At 40.0% G+C, this 17,705-nt stretch overlaps 1 protein-coding gene across 1 annotated transcript in view; it reads left to right on the plus strand.

Annotated features, from left to right (window-relative positions):
- Nucleotides 1–1,839: 1,839 nt before the first annotated feature.
- The window catches only part of tmtopsb (teleost multiple tissue opsin b), a 28,571-nt gene continuing 12,705 nt past the window's right edge, over nt 1,840–17,705 (plus strand). The window contains exons 1-2 of the mRNA XM_071484679.1: nt 1,840–2,361; nt 10,345–10,673. Of these exons, the coding sequence (XP_071340780.1) occupies nt 1,992–2,361; nt 10,345–10,673 (699 nt within the window). The 5' untranslated portion in view covers nt 1,840–1,991. The remainder of the gene's footprint in view (nt 2,362–10,344; nt 10,674–17,705) is intronic.

Here is a 17,705-nt window from a genome sequence, read left to right on the forward strand (position 1 = left end):
GGCCGATCGTTTTATCTGGCTGCTCTGATTTCAAAGAAAAGTGACATAATCTGTCCTTTGTTTAAAGTCTTAAAATGACATGAGTTAATGCTTTCCCAATGACTGATTCCTTTATGTGCAAATAATGAAGCCCTCGTGTCCATGGTGAATGATTTCACACCTCATGACTTACGTCCAATGGCAGTCTTTTTTTTTTGCCTCATGTGCCCTTTCCATAGCGAGGTGGAAAGTAAAGGTTGGCAGATACTATGCATCTTTATTAATTGAGAAAATAATCAGCTTACACTTTATACTGGAAGATAATGAAAAGAATCATTAGTTACAGCCCTATTGTAAGCATTGCATTTCTAAACCTTTACCTTAAAGATGCCATGATGTAGACAAACAGAAGTTGTTGATATTCAGTGTTACTCCTTGTGACGTGTGTGTGTGTGTGTGTGTGTGTGTGTGTGTGTGTGTGTGTGTGTGTGTGTGTGTGTCTGTGTGTACCCTCGAGGTTTGACAGACATGTCAAATGCATTTCCTCCCTCAGCAGCAGAAATGTGTGTTACATCAGCCACACTCTCAAGTGTCATCTTTGAAAATCGACTCACAGATTAAAAGTCTTACCAGGGACTGAATTGAATTCAAGGCCGTTTAGACTTTTATGGACCTGAACTCACTGTTCCATCGAGCCCTGCTGTCGTGCCCTGTCATTCAGAGGTCAATTCACATTTTCAAACATTTAGCATTGACAACTGAGATTTCGAGATGCTTAGATTTGTTTCTATCATAGAGCTCATGACATCCATTTATTGTTGCCTTCTAAAATGTATAAATTCAGTCATGCATACAGCAGGTGTAATTTTATGTGTAGACATATTTCATATTTAGATGAGGACTTATTCCAACCTTGAGGTGGAAGGGAAGTATCTGGCAGTAACTCATTCCTCTTCCCCCAAACCCAGAAAAACAACCCAGGGCTCCTTCTGAAATGGCCAAATGTGTCTGTACCTGTGTTCCTGTCAGAGGCAGGAGAAAAAGACATGTGCAACAAGTGAGAATAAGGAAGAGCAGCGGGAACACAGGGACTCACACAGGGAGAAAGAACCAGGCCAGTACCATTGATTCCCATGCTTCTGACAGTTAATTATACTTCCTCACCACTGACATCAGCTAATAAATCACTCTGCAATCCGCAAATAAATATCTGTCTGTCTGTCTATTTGAAATAATGATTAACTAAGACAAGGTATTTCATGAGTTCTGAAGAAATCAGTCTTTGTCCCTCAGGCTATAAAACACTGATCTCTTGTCAGGCAGCTTATGGATTCTCTCCTCCACTCCTGACATTCAGCAATCGGTGATTTCTTTTAATTAAATGCGTGTGGAGGAGCTGTTGGATCGATCACAAAGGTTTTCAGACCTGTGAGAAAGAAGTCGGGTCTTGCTCTGTGCATGCACCTGTCACACAGGTTCCGCACGCAGCTTTACTGCTTGTTTTATCCCCCAAAAAATATATAGTTACGCAACACTTCCATCGACAGTGCACTGATGGTGGTTTGAGAGTATGCGTACTCACACACACACACACACACACACACACACACACACACACCCCACCCCGGCGCCTCATGTTGAGGGCTTCTGTCTCCCAGCGCCTTGAAAGCCGCTGTGGGTGATAAAAGCTCAGGCGCAGTCAGCGCTGATCCGGGGGTCGCGCCAGAGAAAGAGACGCACCTCTCCGGACCCGGAGAGGGGCGGACCTAACGTGACACTGGCATCTGCTCTCTGAATCCTCACTCACTCGCCAACTAGCTCTCTTGGGTTAGATAGCTCAGCGTTGACAACCCCCCCTCCCGCCCCCCGTCTTCAATAAAAGCTGCCAGAGGACTCCTCCGTGCGCCCTCGCTTCTCCAGATGGGTTGAGCGAGTGAAAAGCACCGACACCGGATGGTTCCCTCCCGCGGTGCAAACTTCGGGCTGGTCCAAACTTCGCGGCTCAGCCCGGTATGATTGTTTCCAACGTGAGCCTAAGCTGCGCGCACTGTCCCGGGGGAGGAGCCGGCACGGATGCGTACGGAGAGGTGTCCGGCGCTCTGCCTCCCCCGTCCCTGAGCCCGACGGGACACCTGGTGGTGGCGGTTTGCCTCGGCTTCATCGGCACCTTCGGGTTCCTCAGTAACTTCTTGGTGCTGACGCTGTTCTGCCGGTACCGGGCTCTGCGCACGCCCATGAACCTCCTGCTGGTGAGCATCTCCGCCAGTGACCTGCTGGTCAGCGTGCTGGGCACCCCGTTCAGCTTCGCGGCCAGCACCCAGGGGCGGTGGCTGATCGGACGCGCTGGGTGCGTTTGGTACGGGTTCGTGAACGCATGTTTGGGTAAGCAGGTGTTTTCATGATCTTTGGCATGCGTCACCGGAGACTGGGTGAACCAAGACAGCATCTTCCAGGTCATTTAATCCAGAATGAAATCTTTACATCTCATCTTTCTTTGTCTTATAGTGACTTATTCACATTTTACATCTTATTCACTAATTTCTACTGTGAGTCAGATGAGTGTGAGTGTCTGCTGTAATGACTGGACACTGTCTTGTCTCCAGGATGTCCTTTTTTTCAGTTTGACCTTTCAGGAATTTAAACGTGAAAATTGACAAAAATTAAGACTCATCAGTTCTTATATGTTTTACTCGCTTTGCTACTAAACATATTTACCTCATTCTCCTTCTGTGGCAGCTTGCCAGAAGAAAATGCTCATTCCTTGCCTGCAGTAAAACTCACTCAAAACATAACATGATTAAAATCCTGTAAACCCATTTAATTCTGCGGTTAATTTCAATTAAAATCCTATTAAGTTGAGAAGGTGTAATGTGCTGCTCGCTGCCGATTATGTTCAGCTTTGCTAAGCTTGCAAACTCAATTTCCTTCAGGGACATAAATCCTAATAGGATCTGGTAATGTGTCATATTTCAGATTTAGTCCCAGATGTGACAATACACATCTTGGAGAGATGTATATTGTAGATTCAGAAGAGATGAACACTTAGAAGAAAAAAAAAAAATCATAAAAGATGGAAAAAGCATTTCTGATCTTATTACATAATAAATCTGCTCTTGTTAGGCTCTTATCTTGATCCTTAGAGGTTGTGTCTGGTGTTCAGATTTGTGTGCACACAGCACTGTTGAGCTGCTCTGTGCTGCTGGGATCAAACCTTTGACCTTTCACTTTCAGGACAATCACTCTAATCACTGTCCAAGATTGATTAATGTCACCCCCCTGCTCAGAAACCATAGGATCCTAATTTTCAAGACAAGAGGAGGTGATCTTACTGTGTTTGTCAGCATTTTCATGGTCTTAATGACTTCACTTTCCTCATTGCACTTAAGGGATTCTGTCATTGAGAGCAATTGTAAGCAACTAATCAATCTGTGAAGTACGTCTCTATCTCTTTTACGGCACTCTGGAGAGCTGGTGTTGCTCTTAAAGCTGCTGTTTTCTCTGTGGATTCTGGACCTGTATTGCAGGTGCAGTAGCATGGTGTTGCTCTTTGATCTGTCCGGACCTGCAGTGATGTGCAGCAAGGTGTTGTTACTGTTAAATTTGTTGATTTCTCTTTGGACTCCAGACTTGCACTAAGGTGGTGGTGTTGCTCTTAAGCACTTGTTTTCTCTGTGGAGTCTAGACTCTCAATAAAGTGTCGCACTTAAATCAGTTGTTTTCTCTTTGGGAAACTGGACATGTAGTAAGGCCAAATAAAGGGTTGTTGCTCTTAAAGCTATTGTTTTCTCTTTGGAGTCTGGACCTGTTGTAAGGAGCAGTAAGCTGTCATTGTTGTTGCTCTTAAATAAGTTGTTTTCTCTTTGGAGACTGGACTTTCAGTAAGACACAGTTAAGTGTTGTTGCCTTTCAATCAGCTGTTTTCTCTCTGGAGTCTGGAGTCCCAGTAGAGTGCAGTAAGGTGTCGTTGCTCTTAAATCTGTTGTATTCTCTTAGGAGTCTGGACTTGCAGTAAGGTGTTGTTTTTGCTCTTAAATCTGTTGAGTTTTCTTAGGAGTCTGGACTTGCAGTAAGGTGTTGTTTTTGCTCTTAAATCTGTTGAGTTTTCTTTGGAGTCTGGACTTGTGGTAAGGTGTAGTAAAGTGTTATTGCTCTTAAATCGCTTTTAGTGTCAGACCATTTTCAATCTGGTCGCAGTTTTCTCATCTGAAGAAGTCTCACTAAATTCCTCCATAACTCTGCTATACATCTGATGACAGGGCCAACAGCTTTCCAATACAACCCTGAAAGCTAAAAGCTGTGATGAGACATGCACAATTTATATCTACAGTTAATCCATGACCTGAGAACTTACACAATTAATTTTTCACACTCTTTCTCTGTGGTGTGTGTTAAGGGGCGGCTGCAGAATAAATGAGCAACAACCAACAGCATCAAAATTGTACGTGACGAGATCAAAAGGCTCACTGTTGAAATAGAGCAGACTTGGAGGCTTTAGACATTCACTTCTGGACTGTGCTGGTCACTGGCTCTGTAAGACTACTGGAATGGAGAGATGAGTGCTCTAACATCAAAGATTTATGTGAGCAGTGAGTGATTGATGACAGTTTGGTGAGAACTGATCAGATAGTGGAGAAAAAAGGAGAAGTGCAGCCCAGTTTGAAAATGACCAGAAATAACCTTTGGGGTCAAATTATTCCACATTGTGTTCTGGCTGATGGAAAGCTTGTAAGCAATGGCAGAAGTAATAGTAGAAATAATAGTTAAAAAAAAAAAAATCTCAGAAGAATGCAAAAAAGAATCATCTGTTGTGTGAGGGAGTTACTTCTTAGAAGAGAGCACATTGTTGGACTTGATCCTCACAAGAATGAGTTTGAACTCAGCAGAGTTCACATCGGATTGTGTTTTAAGTGGAAAAAATTGCAGCCTGAGGAGGAGTTGGAGCTTGAATTGCATCGCCTCTTTACAATGCTTGTATAGCTACAGTATCTTTGTGTGAAGTGCATTAAAATTGTGCAATTCCGAGCAATTTTCCTACATGCAAGTGGCTTCTCAGTGTGTCTGATATGCAAGTGCACAAAGTGAAGCCAGGTTTCTCTCTGTTCAGTGACCTGCTGTTAGTTCAAATCATGGCACCTATGCAAAGCCAAAGACACTTCTATTCCAGGCTTACTTGTAAGAACTGAAATTAGAAAATAGAAAAAAAATACGCGTAGGAAAACACAGCACTCTGTTCAGTCAGTCTGATAAGAGATACAGGATCATGCACAGGACCACAAAATAAATAAATAAATAAATAAATAAAAGGGATCCACTGGGTTTGGCAGGACCGGAGGGAAAACCCTCTGCCTGTGTGAGCTGAGATGGAATCCGCTCTGTTTGTTAATGAGACACTGTCCGCCCCACTGCAATTACCCAGACAACATCTGAGCTACTGTACCATGCAGTCTGGGGCTGTTTGGAAGCTTGCAATCAAGCCTCATCGGGTCACTCTCGCTGGAATAAGATCTTGTTCACGAAGTCAGAGGGCTCTTCTTTTTTTTCCCTCCCCTCCTTTCTCTTTCTTTCCCTACTCTCTCTTTCTCATTTGTCTCTCTGTTATCCTCTCTGTCACACAGTCTGCAGTCACAACACTGTGGAGGGCTACTGGGGCAGGATTTGGGAAACTGTTAACTATTATGGTTTTATTTTATGGACTAACAATTAATCAAATAATCATTTAAAAAAAAAAAGAAAAACAGCAGATATTGAAGTCTTCTATTCTATCACTCTGTTAATCCAGTGATATTTTCCCCATCTGAAGTTTTTGTCATACACACATGTAAAAAGTCAATCAGAGACCTGGTTATGCTTAGATATGGTCAAGAAATAACCTTTATTGAGAGGAAATCTAGCTGTGGAAATCAGGTTTCACTAATCCCCTTAAGATGATTACAGAAACCAGATTTCTTTTTTCTTTTTTCTTTTTTCTTTTTTCTTTATGTGACTTTAATGAAATTAAGTTACTCCAGAAAGCCATCAATAACAGGATTACTTATAGTAAATGCATGTACACACACTGACAGTGTGTTGGAAGTGGTGCTGAGTGGTCAGCATTTGAGAGAGAAATGGTCTGATTTGGCACAAGTGCTTTTGCTTTGCCATCAGTTGGATCTGGAACAAGACTGGGTAAATAAAGGGAGAGCAAGAGGGAGGCGGAGGTGAGATGGAAAGTAACAGAGAGTGAGAGGGGTGCAGCGAGAAGAGAGCACGAGGATAATGCAGGTTGAGGAAGACAGAAACAGAAAGAGGAGACAAAAAAAAAGGAAGACTGAGATGAGCTGGAGCGAGAGGGAGAGGAAGAACACAAAAGCGAGAAACAGTGAAAGATGATTAGCTCCTGTGCTGACTCAGGACTCTGGGACAACCGGGTCATTCATTTTACCTTAAATCTACTCCACACCACTCCGGAGTTGATCGAAGAAGAATCGGGCCTCAGGTGAGAAGCCCTTTAAAATGCATGCCAGGGAATCAAAGCGGGCCATGTTTGAATCAAAGCCAGTGTTAGGGAGTGATTTGTTCCCTGGATCCCCACCAGGCCCGGAGCAGAGACTGTGCAGTCATTACCAAACCGGAATGGAGAAATGGTCGCCTATAAGAGAGGCTGCCTTTGTTGCTGAGGTAGCAGAGCCTTCATATTAACAGAGTCCATTATATCTGGAGAGGCCATGGATGCTGTTATTTTTCAAATTTGTTTGCACACGATTCATAATTATTTAACTATCTCACCACAGTTTGTTTTCTTGTCTTTGTAATCCCTCCATTATAATTCTGCAAGTGATTAATGTGTGCCTTTGGTCATCAACAGCTAATTTAATATAAACAACTTTAGGCGACGTCCATCAGCGCAGTCGGGCGATGAAGAGTGCTTGTATTGTTCACAAGATATTTACTTTTCTGATCACATTCGCAGTTATTAAATTATTCATTTGGCAGACAAGGAAACAAAACAATGAAGCCGGACTAATCAATATTTGTTGCATTAATAATGGATCAAATGACTCTGGTGTATGATATGTTGCTTATTGCAATACCTACAGAGATTTTGCATCCAAAAGGTGAGGTCTTCCTCAACTCTGCGAGGCTTTTTAGCCTCTTTTAGCTCATTTTGGTTTTATGGTTTTCGTCACCCTTGTTTTGTGCAGCATCTGTTTTCATCAGGTAAATGTAAACATGACGATAAGTGAGTGATACTGATGATCCATATCTACTGGATGTGTAAATAGTACTGCCATAGACGCGTCAACTTCATAATGTGCTGGATATTCAGCTCGTTCCACTGCCCATATGTAACCAAAAAATATACATATATATATATTGAATTCAGCTTCACAATTAATACACCCATAACTTCTCCAGCATAGACTTTTATTGATTTAGCCAATTGGATCCCAAGCTTTTTGGCTAGTGGACCATCAGTCTGCACCAATAAATACGTTCTGACATGACAACGATCCGACTGGGATTGAACCTTAGATAAATTTAAGGCATGGACTCAGTGTGCAGACGTCACTCATTTCATCAGTGCTAGTTTCAAATAGCCTTGCTCCTATGTGTATAATGTTTATGATGCACTTCCCTTAGTGACCATTTACAGCCAAGCAATTTCCACTTACTTGGCTGTAAACCCCTCTTTACAGGCTACTTATGTCTATGGGCTGAAAGCAGTTTGACAAAGGAGTGATGTTCCCTTCTTAGATAGTTTCATTTAAGTACTTTTTAGAGACATATAGAAGCAATTTTCACAAAAAAACCACACAGATGACAGCTGAGTAAAGCACCTGCAACCAACTGCAACGTATTCAACCAGAATAAGTGGAGATATTGTAATTATACAAAACTTACCTGCGTATGTATGTTAATTGATATACTTTTTTCCTCTTAATATCATATAATACATTTTTTCTGTGTAACCCATAAAGGTAGACTTGTCGAGTCCCTGGCTTTATCTATCCAGAGTGCATCAGTAATGAATAGAGGGAGGCCTCTTCACCCTGCAAACACGCTCACACTCAACCGGACACACACATCGTTTTCACATTAATATCCAGTCTGCACAGACAGACAAACACAAAATCATTTCCATTATTCTCAAGACTCTCAGTCTTTGCTGTTGCTCTCAACACATCGTGCGCCCACTACCCCATCCCGCTGTCCAAACCGAACACGCCGTGGAAGCCTTCATTATGCATCAAGTTGCTGTGATTGTGTGTAATCAAAGTCTCTGTCCTTGGTAGACTCAGTGGAATGGAGGTAAAGTGCCCCTGGCCCAGCACTTTAGCTTGTATGTGCTGATTAGCTCTGATTTAAGACTTCAGCGACAATTTACTCCCAATAGCACATGCTCATCAATTAGCGATTAGCATGTAGAAGACGACTGTGCACGGCTGTGCTGCTGTCTGCCTCTGTTTCTGTGCATGTTTGTTCAGTGTGAACAAGTTATAATGATAATTAACCTGAGCAATGAGGATGTAATGACACAGCTGTTGATTTGAGCTGAGTCACAGTACAGAGCTAAAGTAATAAAAATAAACTAGTTGAAGAATTTTCCTTATTTATCTCATATAAAATGTGCAAAAACACTTCCAGAATTCATTAGGGCTTCATGATTAGTAGATTAATATGTTTATCTGTCAACAAAAAATTAACCGGCAACTGTACTGATAACTGACAAATCATTTAATTCTTTTTTTTAAGCAAAAATGCGAAATGTTTGAAGTGTCCAGGCTCTCAATTTTGATATTTTGCTGCTTTTCCTTATCTGACATTAAAGTAAATTGATTCTCTGTTGGTCAGACAAAAGAATTTAGAGACATTTTATTACATTGCATGAAGCTCTAAGTACCTGTGACTGGAATTTTTTATTCTTTTCTGGTGTTTTAAAGACCAAACGATCAGTTGATTAATTAAGGCAATTACATTTGTATAGCACCTTTGAACAACTAGGCAATTTTAAAGTGATTTAAATAGGAAATACAAGGTATTAGGAGAATTTAAATATAAAACAGACTTAAGGCAACATAACAAGACAACATACAAAGACACACAAACAAAATGTGACAGATTAAACAGATTGATTAATCATTGATGAAAATAATAGTAGCATCCCTACAATTCAAAGATTTATCTTAGTTTTTGATTATTTTCCACAAGGTTTTCGTGCAAAATGAAAATGGTAACTAAATCTATAAACTCTGTAGAAAATGTGTGGATAGGATGTTAAAGATTAAAAACAAACTTCTCCAAACACATTAGCAGGCCACAAACCAAAGTTTTTGAGCAAATATGATGAGTAATGCTTTTATTTTCTAAATCCAAAGGGATATCTGGAGGCGCTATTAATGCAAACAAAGAAAATGAAAAAGTTCAAAAACAAAAAGAGGCCCATTTGTTTCACATGCTGAAAACTGAGACAAAGACACACACGTGCTTGAGTTGTTAAAATGTTCAAACATGAGTGTAAATCTATGGTTATTCTGAGTTTTATGAGTAGATTTTATGTTTACAGAGAGAAGCAGGAAGAAGAGGGTCTGTTGGGAAATTAGATATGTTCCTGTGAAGTTTGGAAATCCAGCTGTTCACCTGTTGCTTGCTCATTATCTTGTAGCGAATGAGAACACAGAAACCCCAATTTAAAAAAATTGAGATTTTTTTCATTTATTCACGAAACAAATCAATAAATAAATAAAAATACAAAAAAACATTTACTTCAATAGAAACTCCAGCTGAAAAACCTGCACATCTTAACAAATAAAACCAGAATTTGATTAACAAGAGTTTTCACATCTGCAATAAAGGTTAAAGTCTGAAACTATTTTAAACACTTTATTAATCCCTGTTAAAGACTAGATGGTTTTTGATCTGGACCTGGTCTGATGTGGTCTAGAAAAGGGGAAGAAAGTAGTGAAATTGTTCCCTTTTTGTGTTGTTTTCATAAATCTATGTTTCAAAGTTTCAGCAGTTACTGGAGTCTGCCTGTTAATCAAGCCCAGCTCACTATAACTTCAGGGGTTCTGAAGGTGGACCTGGTCTGTTGTATATTATTGGATGGAGGATGAAAGAAATTGACTATTTTCTTGCTTTCATTGATGAAATAAAGGTTTCACAAGTCTGCACGTGGGTTTTAATACATTGTTAAGGCTTTAGCTATGGTGTCTAACACAATTTTACAACAATAAGTGTCTCAGTATTGTAACTTCGGCTTCCTTTTCAAATCAGAGGCTAAACTCAGCGTCGTCATTTTTCAGCTCTTTCTTGCGTGTTGCCACATTTATGCCACATTATTTTTCACACCCACTGACCACTTGTTCTGTACTTCCCCTTCCTCAGGCATCGTCTCCCTCATATCCCTGGCCGTTCTGTCCTACGAGCGCTACTGCACCATGATGGCGCCCACTATAGCCGATGGCAGAGACTTCCGCCCAGCGCTGGGAGGGATCTGCTTTTCCTGGCTCTACTCTGTGGCCTGGACTGTTCCTCCGCTGCTGGGTTGGAGCAAATACGGGCCCGAGGGCCCCGGCACCACCTGCTCAGTCGACTGGAGGACCCAGACGCCAAACAATATCTCCTACATTGTCTGCCTGTTCACCTTCTGCCTGGTCCTGCCTTTTGGCGTCATTCTCTACTCTTATGGCAAGCTGCTGCACGCCATCAGACAGGTGCGCTTCTGCAAAGATAAATGTTATATAAGAGTTTGTTCCACAGTAAGAAAATTAGTCGTTGAGTTGGCTGCTTTTATTTAAACAACTTCCAGCTGTCTGAATATGAGCCAGTAGATCTGAGATACGATACTGGGAAGAAAGTGTGTTCATAAGTGAATTCAAATTCAGAGCAGCAGTGCACCCTCTAATCTATGACCTTAACTGATCCATGACCATATCAAACTCCTCCAGGCAGTCCGAATGCTCAGTCTGGGGCTGCAGAGTTGACGAGAGGAAAGAATATGAGTTCATACATTTCAAAGACTTGAGTTTGAAAGCTGTGAAATGAAGCCATGTATCAGCTGATCTTAACAATCCCGTATCAGGTTTGACATCGCAACAACGTAGTCTATTAAAGCTGCCAACACCAATTTGTTCTCCTGTCTGCCGCTTTATGCTGTCGCCCGTTGCTGAGGATGTTTAGGCCAAACGGTCAGGATGGGATTTTTCAGAAGCGTCTGAAGCCATCTCCTCTACACAAGGACATAATTTACACCCTGATGCAGGAACAGTAGAGGCTGAAGCATGACCTGATTTCTGAATGACGGCAGTAATTTGCATCCGGATGTTGCTGCTGGACTGGTAAAGTACTGTGTCAGCTCCTGTCACAGTTTCCTGAAAATACAAAAGTAATTCCGTCCTTACCAAAGCTTAGTTTTAGAAGAACTAGGGGCATTTTTTGAAACTTTGATGGTGACATTTATGTGATGTGATGACATTTATGTGATAAAACCACTCAGGATGAAGACATGTATCACATTTCAAGAAGCAGTTTGTATACCCATACACATGCTTACTCAGAAATAACACATGTTCAGGTGTGATCTTTTCCATTTCACCTCCTTTCTGGCTTCCTGCTTCTTAGTTGAAGCTATTTTTGTTGTTGTTGTGTGAGACATAAAGAGACAAGACAAGAAACCAAAAACAGAAACTGCAACAATTGGTACACAGATTAGGTAAATACCTTAGGGGGAAAAGGACTTGAACCCTCAGGTGACTAAATCACAATAACTGAACAAAGTTAGTTTGCATTAGGATTCCTGGCAGCCCGTCACACTAAGGTTGCAACTTGTAATAGTCAGTTAATCTGCCAATTATTTTTTCATTTAACTCAGTGATTGTTTGGTCTACAAAATGTCAGAAGACGGTGAAAAATGCCATCAGAAAAGCGAGGAGCGAGGAAATGTCAGGCATTTGAGCTTAAACCTGACAGAATAGTCCAAATAGCTCTAAATCACAACCCTAAATTTATCAAGATGCTCTTTTATTTTGATTTATTTGTTTCTGTGTTGCTTCCCAATAGATAGAGTTGGGTAATATCTCCTTCTTTTGTACTTGCTGGACTTGCTGGGTTAAACATACAAACTCTCTTTTTGTCTTTAGTTTAAGTGCAGTTGGTTTTCTTTCGCCTCGAGCCTAATTTGAAATGCAACCTTGCCACCTCACTCCCATGCAGGCTGAAGATATTAGCCCAGGAGCATGTTGTTGCAAGACCCTGAGGTCGCACTTGCATTAGCTGATTGGGATCAGCTGCCTGTTGCATGCTTCAGCATCACTGGCTCATTCAACTGTTGCCTGTCAACCAGCTGACTAGTAGCATCCAATCAAGTTTATACCGGTGCGAGAGGCAGCCGTTTATAACCCAACACATCTCAGTACTCAGGCCAGTGCTGTTTGCTGCTAGAGATCCTACCACCAACACCACAACCTCATCCTTGTGTGTTGAGGTTTTGATGACTTTACTAAGATGTGATGTTTCTTGAGGTGGATCCACAGTGCTGCTTTGACAGTTTTATAAAAGAGCAGATCCTTCACCATCAAATCAAAGCGTACAGATGCAGGAGGAGAAACCGAGATCTGACCCAGGACCTGAGTCAGACTGGGTCCAAACTATACTCAGTCCAACTGGGTCTCATTTCACTACCATGGGTCTCTGTGTCAGTATGTCTAATATAGCCAAGTGGCTCTGCGTACAGTTCAGAAAATTATGCTGTTAAGTGAAAATGGCTTTTTGAAATATCATTTGCCGATATTAAATTGGTTAGAAAATTATTATCATAGGAGGTGAAAATAGTGATTGAATCATATGAACAATTATTTTTTAAATAAAATTTTACTTCACTTTCATTTTAGAGAAATTATTATTATTATGTCACTGCTCTTTTCATAGGTGTGTTTTCACTCTGCTAGGGTCTGTTGTGATTGAGCCCATTTTGGATCAGGTCTGTTTAGTTCGGGTCTGACTGTGCTCCAGTCTCTCATGTTTAAAAATGAATTTATGAATGTCCGGTTCTAGTAGGTTTTCCATATGACTTGTTGTCTACTATGATAGTGCCAGGCTTAATCTGAAATAACAATGGAGGAGTTTAGAGTCACGGTGAAACAAAATTGAGGAAACAGTAGGTTGGAGGAAAGTTTTGAGTCGTACTTTTGAGTGAGAGCTGGGGGAATTTCAAAGAGTCAAGTTAGAAAGCTGAAAGCAGTCATTAGGAATGGGGGTAAAGAGCAGCACAGGGGTTCTGTGCTCAGGCTGGTGTTAATGACAGGATTATAGACGACTGTCTTCATTACACTCTGCTGAAACCTCAAGGCTACAGACCTTTGCATGGCTGTCAGCTAATCACAGGAGACAAAATCTCCTCATTCAGTAGCGTGTGTGTCTCTGTGTGTGTGCGCAGCAGTGACGACACAGAGTGCATGCCTTCATATTGTTTCAGGGAACGTGGGTGTTTCAATGACCTGAGGAGGAGTTTACGTCCTGCAATTCCACACAAATAACACACAGCAGGATTTGAAAATTGACAATGATATTTTTAGACTCTGTGTGTCTCATGTAAGAAGAACTTGTACAAACAGATTGGCTTTTGAGAGACACGTTATGAGAATTTGTACCATTTACCAATTCAATTTTTGTTTCAGACCTGTTGGATGAATTGTGCACAGACAGTTCACAAATCACAATCTGAATCAATTTGGAGTTTAAGTATGAGACCAAAATGGCATAAATTAAATCAAATTTAACTGGTCAGTTGAATGAATAAGTAAATATGAAAAGATTTATCGGTGGGCTTGTTGTCGGTGATTGTTTGGACACAGTATTTCCAAAATTCTGCCTGTGTATCTTTGTGGTTGTGTATGTAAGACGAGTACACAATAACAAGTATGGAAGTGTGATCGCTTGCATTTGCATGATGTTGATGCGTTCCGATGATACATTACTTCCATTATGCGAACCTGTTTGGCAGCTCCAGCGCCTACAGAGTTTATCTAAGCATTAGGTTTTCTGTTTCACTGTTCAGTTGTGCGTCATATGTCTTCCTTGAACTTTGTGTGGGATGGTTAAATGATTTTGTTCAGGACTGTGAACTGTGCTCTGTTTCAGTGAGGCCTAGATGTTGATGCGTTGATGTTGTTTGCACAAGAATTTAATTTGCCACACCATTTGCTGGTCCATGTGCCATGCCTCTGTGGGTTTCTGCTATGCCTGCAAGCACACTGAACTTTGTTGGTGTTGTTGCTTTTTGCAGTTTAAGTGTAATTGCATGAAATTTTAAAAGCTCATTTGAACAGAAAGTAAAAGAATGATTGAAATTTCCTCAATATTGCAAAAGGAATTGGTTGTTGCTACAATTATACATTTTCCCCTTCCATTAATCCACATTTTATGGATGCATGTTGATTAAATGATGCATTTCTTGTGGGTATGTAATTTTTCCAAATCCATGCTTCAGTCCCTGCCTTGGTTTTTGAATGTGCTTGAAGGGTGTCTGCAATCTCAGGGTTATTAACAATCCTTAGCTAATTAAAGTAGCCCAACCTTTCCCCCAGATGTGATCACTCAATCATGATTGGAATAGGATGCCTGCAGTTCCTCATTTGGTGCAGTTTTCAGAGTGCCAGCAAGAGAGATTTTTTTTACAACTTGGAAGCTCAAAAATGGCTCTGATTAATCCCTCACTTATTGTTAACCCATGTCTCTCATGGTGTACTTCGTGGATCAATCCTCTTTACTTTACAATGCTCTTTACTATCATCCATGTACAGTCTTACCAATAGGTCAAAGGCACTAAATACATTACTATTTCTGTGCTGATGATTCACATATTATTGCAATTAATTCATGTGTTATTTGTTAAATTGTATTTGATATTTATATACATTGAATTTCTCTTTAACTATGCATTTCTTGTGTTTTTATGGTTACATAGCTTGTTTTTGTTTTAAAAGAAATTGCATTTTTTTGGCCAATCACCCAATCAACATATTAACAACAGATCAAATATATAATGTGAAAGACATTGCTCATAGCTTGTACAGTTATTGCCCAACTCAACAATTGGCCTCAGTGCTATGGAGCATTTTAGCATCTTTTAGCTCATTGTTTTGGGTTTCTTGGCTGATAACTTCACTGTTGTGGTACACGCTGGTAGCTCTCAGGCACAGCAGGCAGCTTTGTTTTGGACCATTCATTGTTCATTGGGTGGCAACAAAATGAATCCAAATAAAAAGTAACTGTTTGCTAATTTGTTTGCTATATTAACTTTATAATGTCAGTGTGGGGTTCACAGCTCATTGCACTGCCCCCAAGTGGCCAAATATTTAACATTTAATATTATTTTAGATATTTAAATAATGCAGGTTTAAAGAAACCAATGTGGTTCATTATTGTATCACTTTACAAGTAAATATTCTCTATCACTGCATCATGTAACAATCTGTTTGGTTTCTAAACAGTTTTAACTATTTGAACTTAGCTGAATAGTCTGGTGACCTGCTAACTGCTCATCAGACCCATTCACTGTGTCATTTCTTATGACCACATCAAATAAACTGTCAAGAAAAAATAAACAAACTGAAGCAATATGCAGTTTTGATGTCAAGTAATGACATCGAGGGATGGTTGAGAAAGGTGTTTGTGACTCTGCAGCTTGATAAAGTCCAGTTTTTTTGCAGAGTTCTCACCATTTTTATCAAACTATCATCTTAATTATCAAACTGATAAGAGATTCAGCTCATTAGAGCAAACAGGTTGACAGAATGTGAAAACAAGGACCATAGATAACTTCAGTTGAACTGATAACTATTCTCATCATAGTCATGGCTTTGCTGTGATGAGATGATTTTATAATGTAATGTTGTGTGACGATCTTTGCCAAATTAGTTAATTAACCACAACAAAATACAACTTTATGTGGAGACTGAGACAAGATAAAATGCTCAAGGTGATCGAGATTGGCATCAGGCAGAGACTGTGTTTAAATTTGCTCTGCTGTCTGCATGCTGTCTGCAGGCTTGTGCGTCTGTGTGTGTTTGTATATGTTGTCTCTCAGCAGCCTGTAGGTGTAAAGTTACCTAAGGGGAAGATAATCCCTTGCTTATACAGCATGCATTTTTCTCACTTGCAGTGCAAACACATACACGCACATGTTTATCTGCACACATACGTTTTAAACTCATTCCCAGAGTTTTGCAGAGTGTGATTATATCTTGCGTGAACTGTGTGTTGAAACCTGAGACACTGTGCAAGAGTAAGATACTGAAGGAGAGAGGCAAGTTTTTCCCTCTGTGTGAGCTTTATTCATTTTTATTTGATTTTCATAATCTTTTTCTGGTTATTAAAAAATCTTACAGTGCTTTGTTTAAACTATGTTAGCATTACTGTACTTCATGATGCAGCTGTGCATGCATCTGCATATTTCTGTTTGAACAATATGATTTTTTTTTTTCATATCACAGCTCTCATTTGCAAGAGAGATTACCTTTGCATCACATATTGTAACACAGCAGCAGCAGTGCTGTTTCCTCTGCTCCATAACAGCCTTTTCTATAATGTTTAATCTAAAGAGTAAATGAACCACTGTATTGTATTAATAGTAAAAATTAGGTGAAAGTCCCTAATTAAAAATATGGGAATACTTATCAAAGTGTAGTCTTTTTGAAATATAGTTGGACAGAAGGACAGATTTACCAGTTCAAACATGCGATACTCTTTGAATCTCTGTGGTGGAGAGTACCTAAATACATTTACTTAAAAACTGTACTTAGGTACAAATCTGAGGCTCTTATACGAGTATTTTTATTTTCTGCTGCTTTATACTTCCACCTCACTGCATTTCAGAGGGATATGTTTATATTTTTTTAATATTTATTTAACAGCTTTAGTTAGTTATGTTTCAAATTAAAACTAAATTGTAATAAGTTCATAAAATATGATGCATCATTATAGATTAAATTAAGTAATTCAAATAAGTTCATCTACAATGTTGAAGCACAGCTTGCACATTAATACATTGATGCTGATCCAATAATATAAAAATATAACAGTGCTAGGAGCCATTCTGCAGGATCAGTAGGTTACTTTCACTTAAGCACTGTACTAAAAGGAGCTATTTGTAAGACTTGCTGTTGCTTCTTAGCCAGCATTAGCATTAACAGCTGTTTACCTACCAGTCTTGGCAAGAGCTTCAGCCATTGTTGCGTTTACAATAGAATATGTTATATTACTTTGTATGAGCAGCACTACTTCTTGGGGGCAAACTGGACACTACAGCGACTCGGTATCGGAAAGTGATGAGACAGTTCAACCAGGGCTATAGAAGGGCTCTTAGTAGAAGAAAATAAGGTGAGGAGAAATTGGTGCAAAACAAGCTAGAAAGAAAGAAAGTTTAATGCTGAACTTGCAATGTTTCTTCTAGACTGGCAAATAAACAGCTGCTAATGTTGACGTTGGCTGTGTAGCAAAAGCAAAACTTACAAATGGGTCCTTCAGGCTAACCACATAACTGCCATCATATTTTAATTCAAATACCACAAAATCCTGATTGGAAGGCTACATGGAAATATGTTACATGTTACGCTTCTTCCTCTTTAAACCTGTAAGAAGAACACAGAGACCAAAAAGGGAAATAAAAATGTCGACCAAAACTGTTCAAACTTTGGCTTAAATGGACAATCGCTATTGAGAGAGCTCCACCAAGCTTGGAGTAGTCA

Source organism: Trachinotus anak, unplaced genomic scaffold (genome assembly GCF_046630095.1).
Source record: "Trachinotus anak isolate AG129_WGS33_773 ecotype Australia unplaced genomic scaffold, CSIRO_AGI_Tana_v1 ptg000009l, whole genome shotgun sequence".
Lineage (NCBI taxonomy): Eukaryota > Metazoa > Chordata > Actinopteri > Carangiformes > Carangidae > Trachinotus > Trachinotus anak.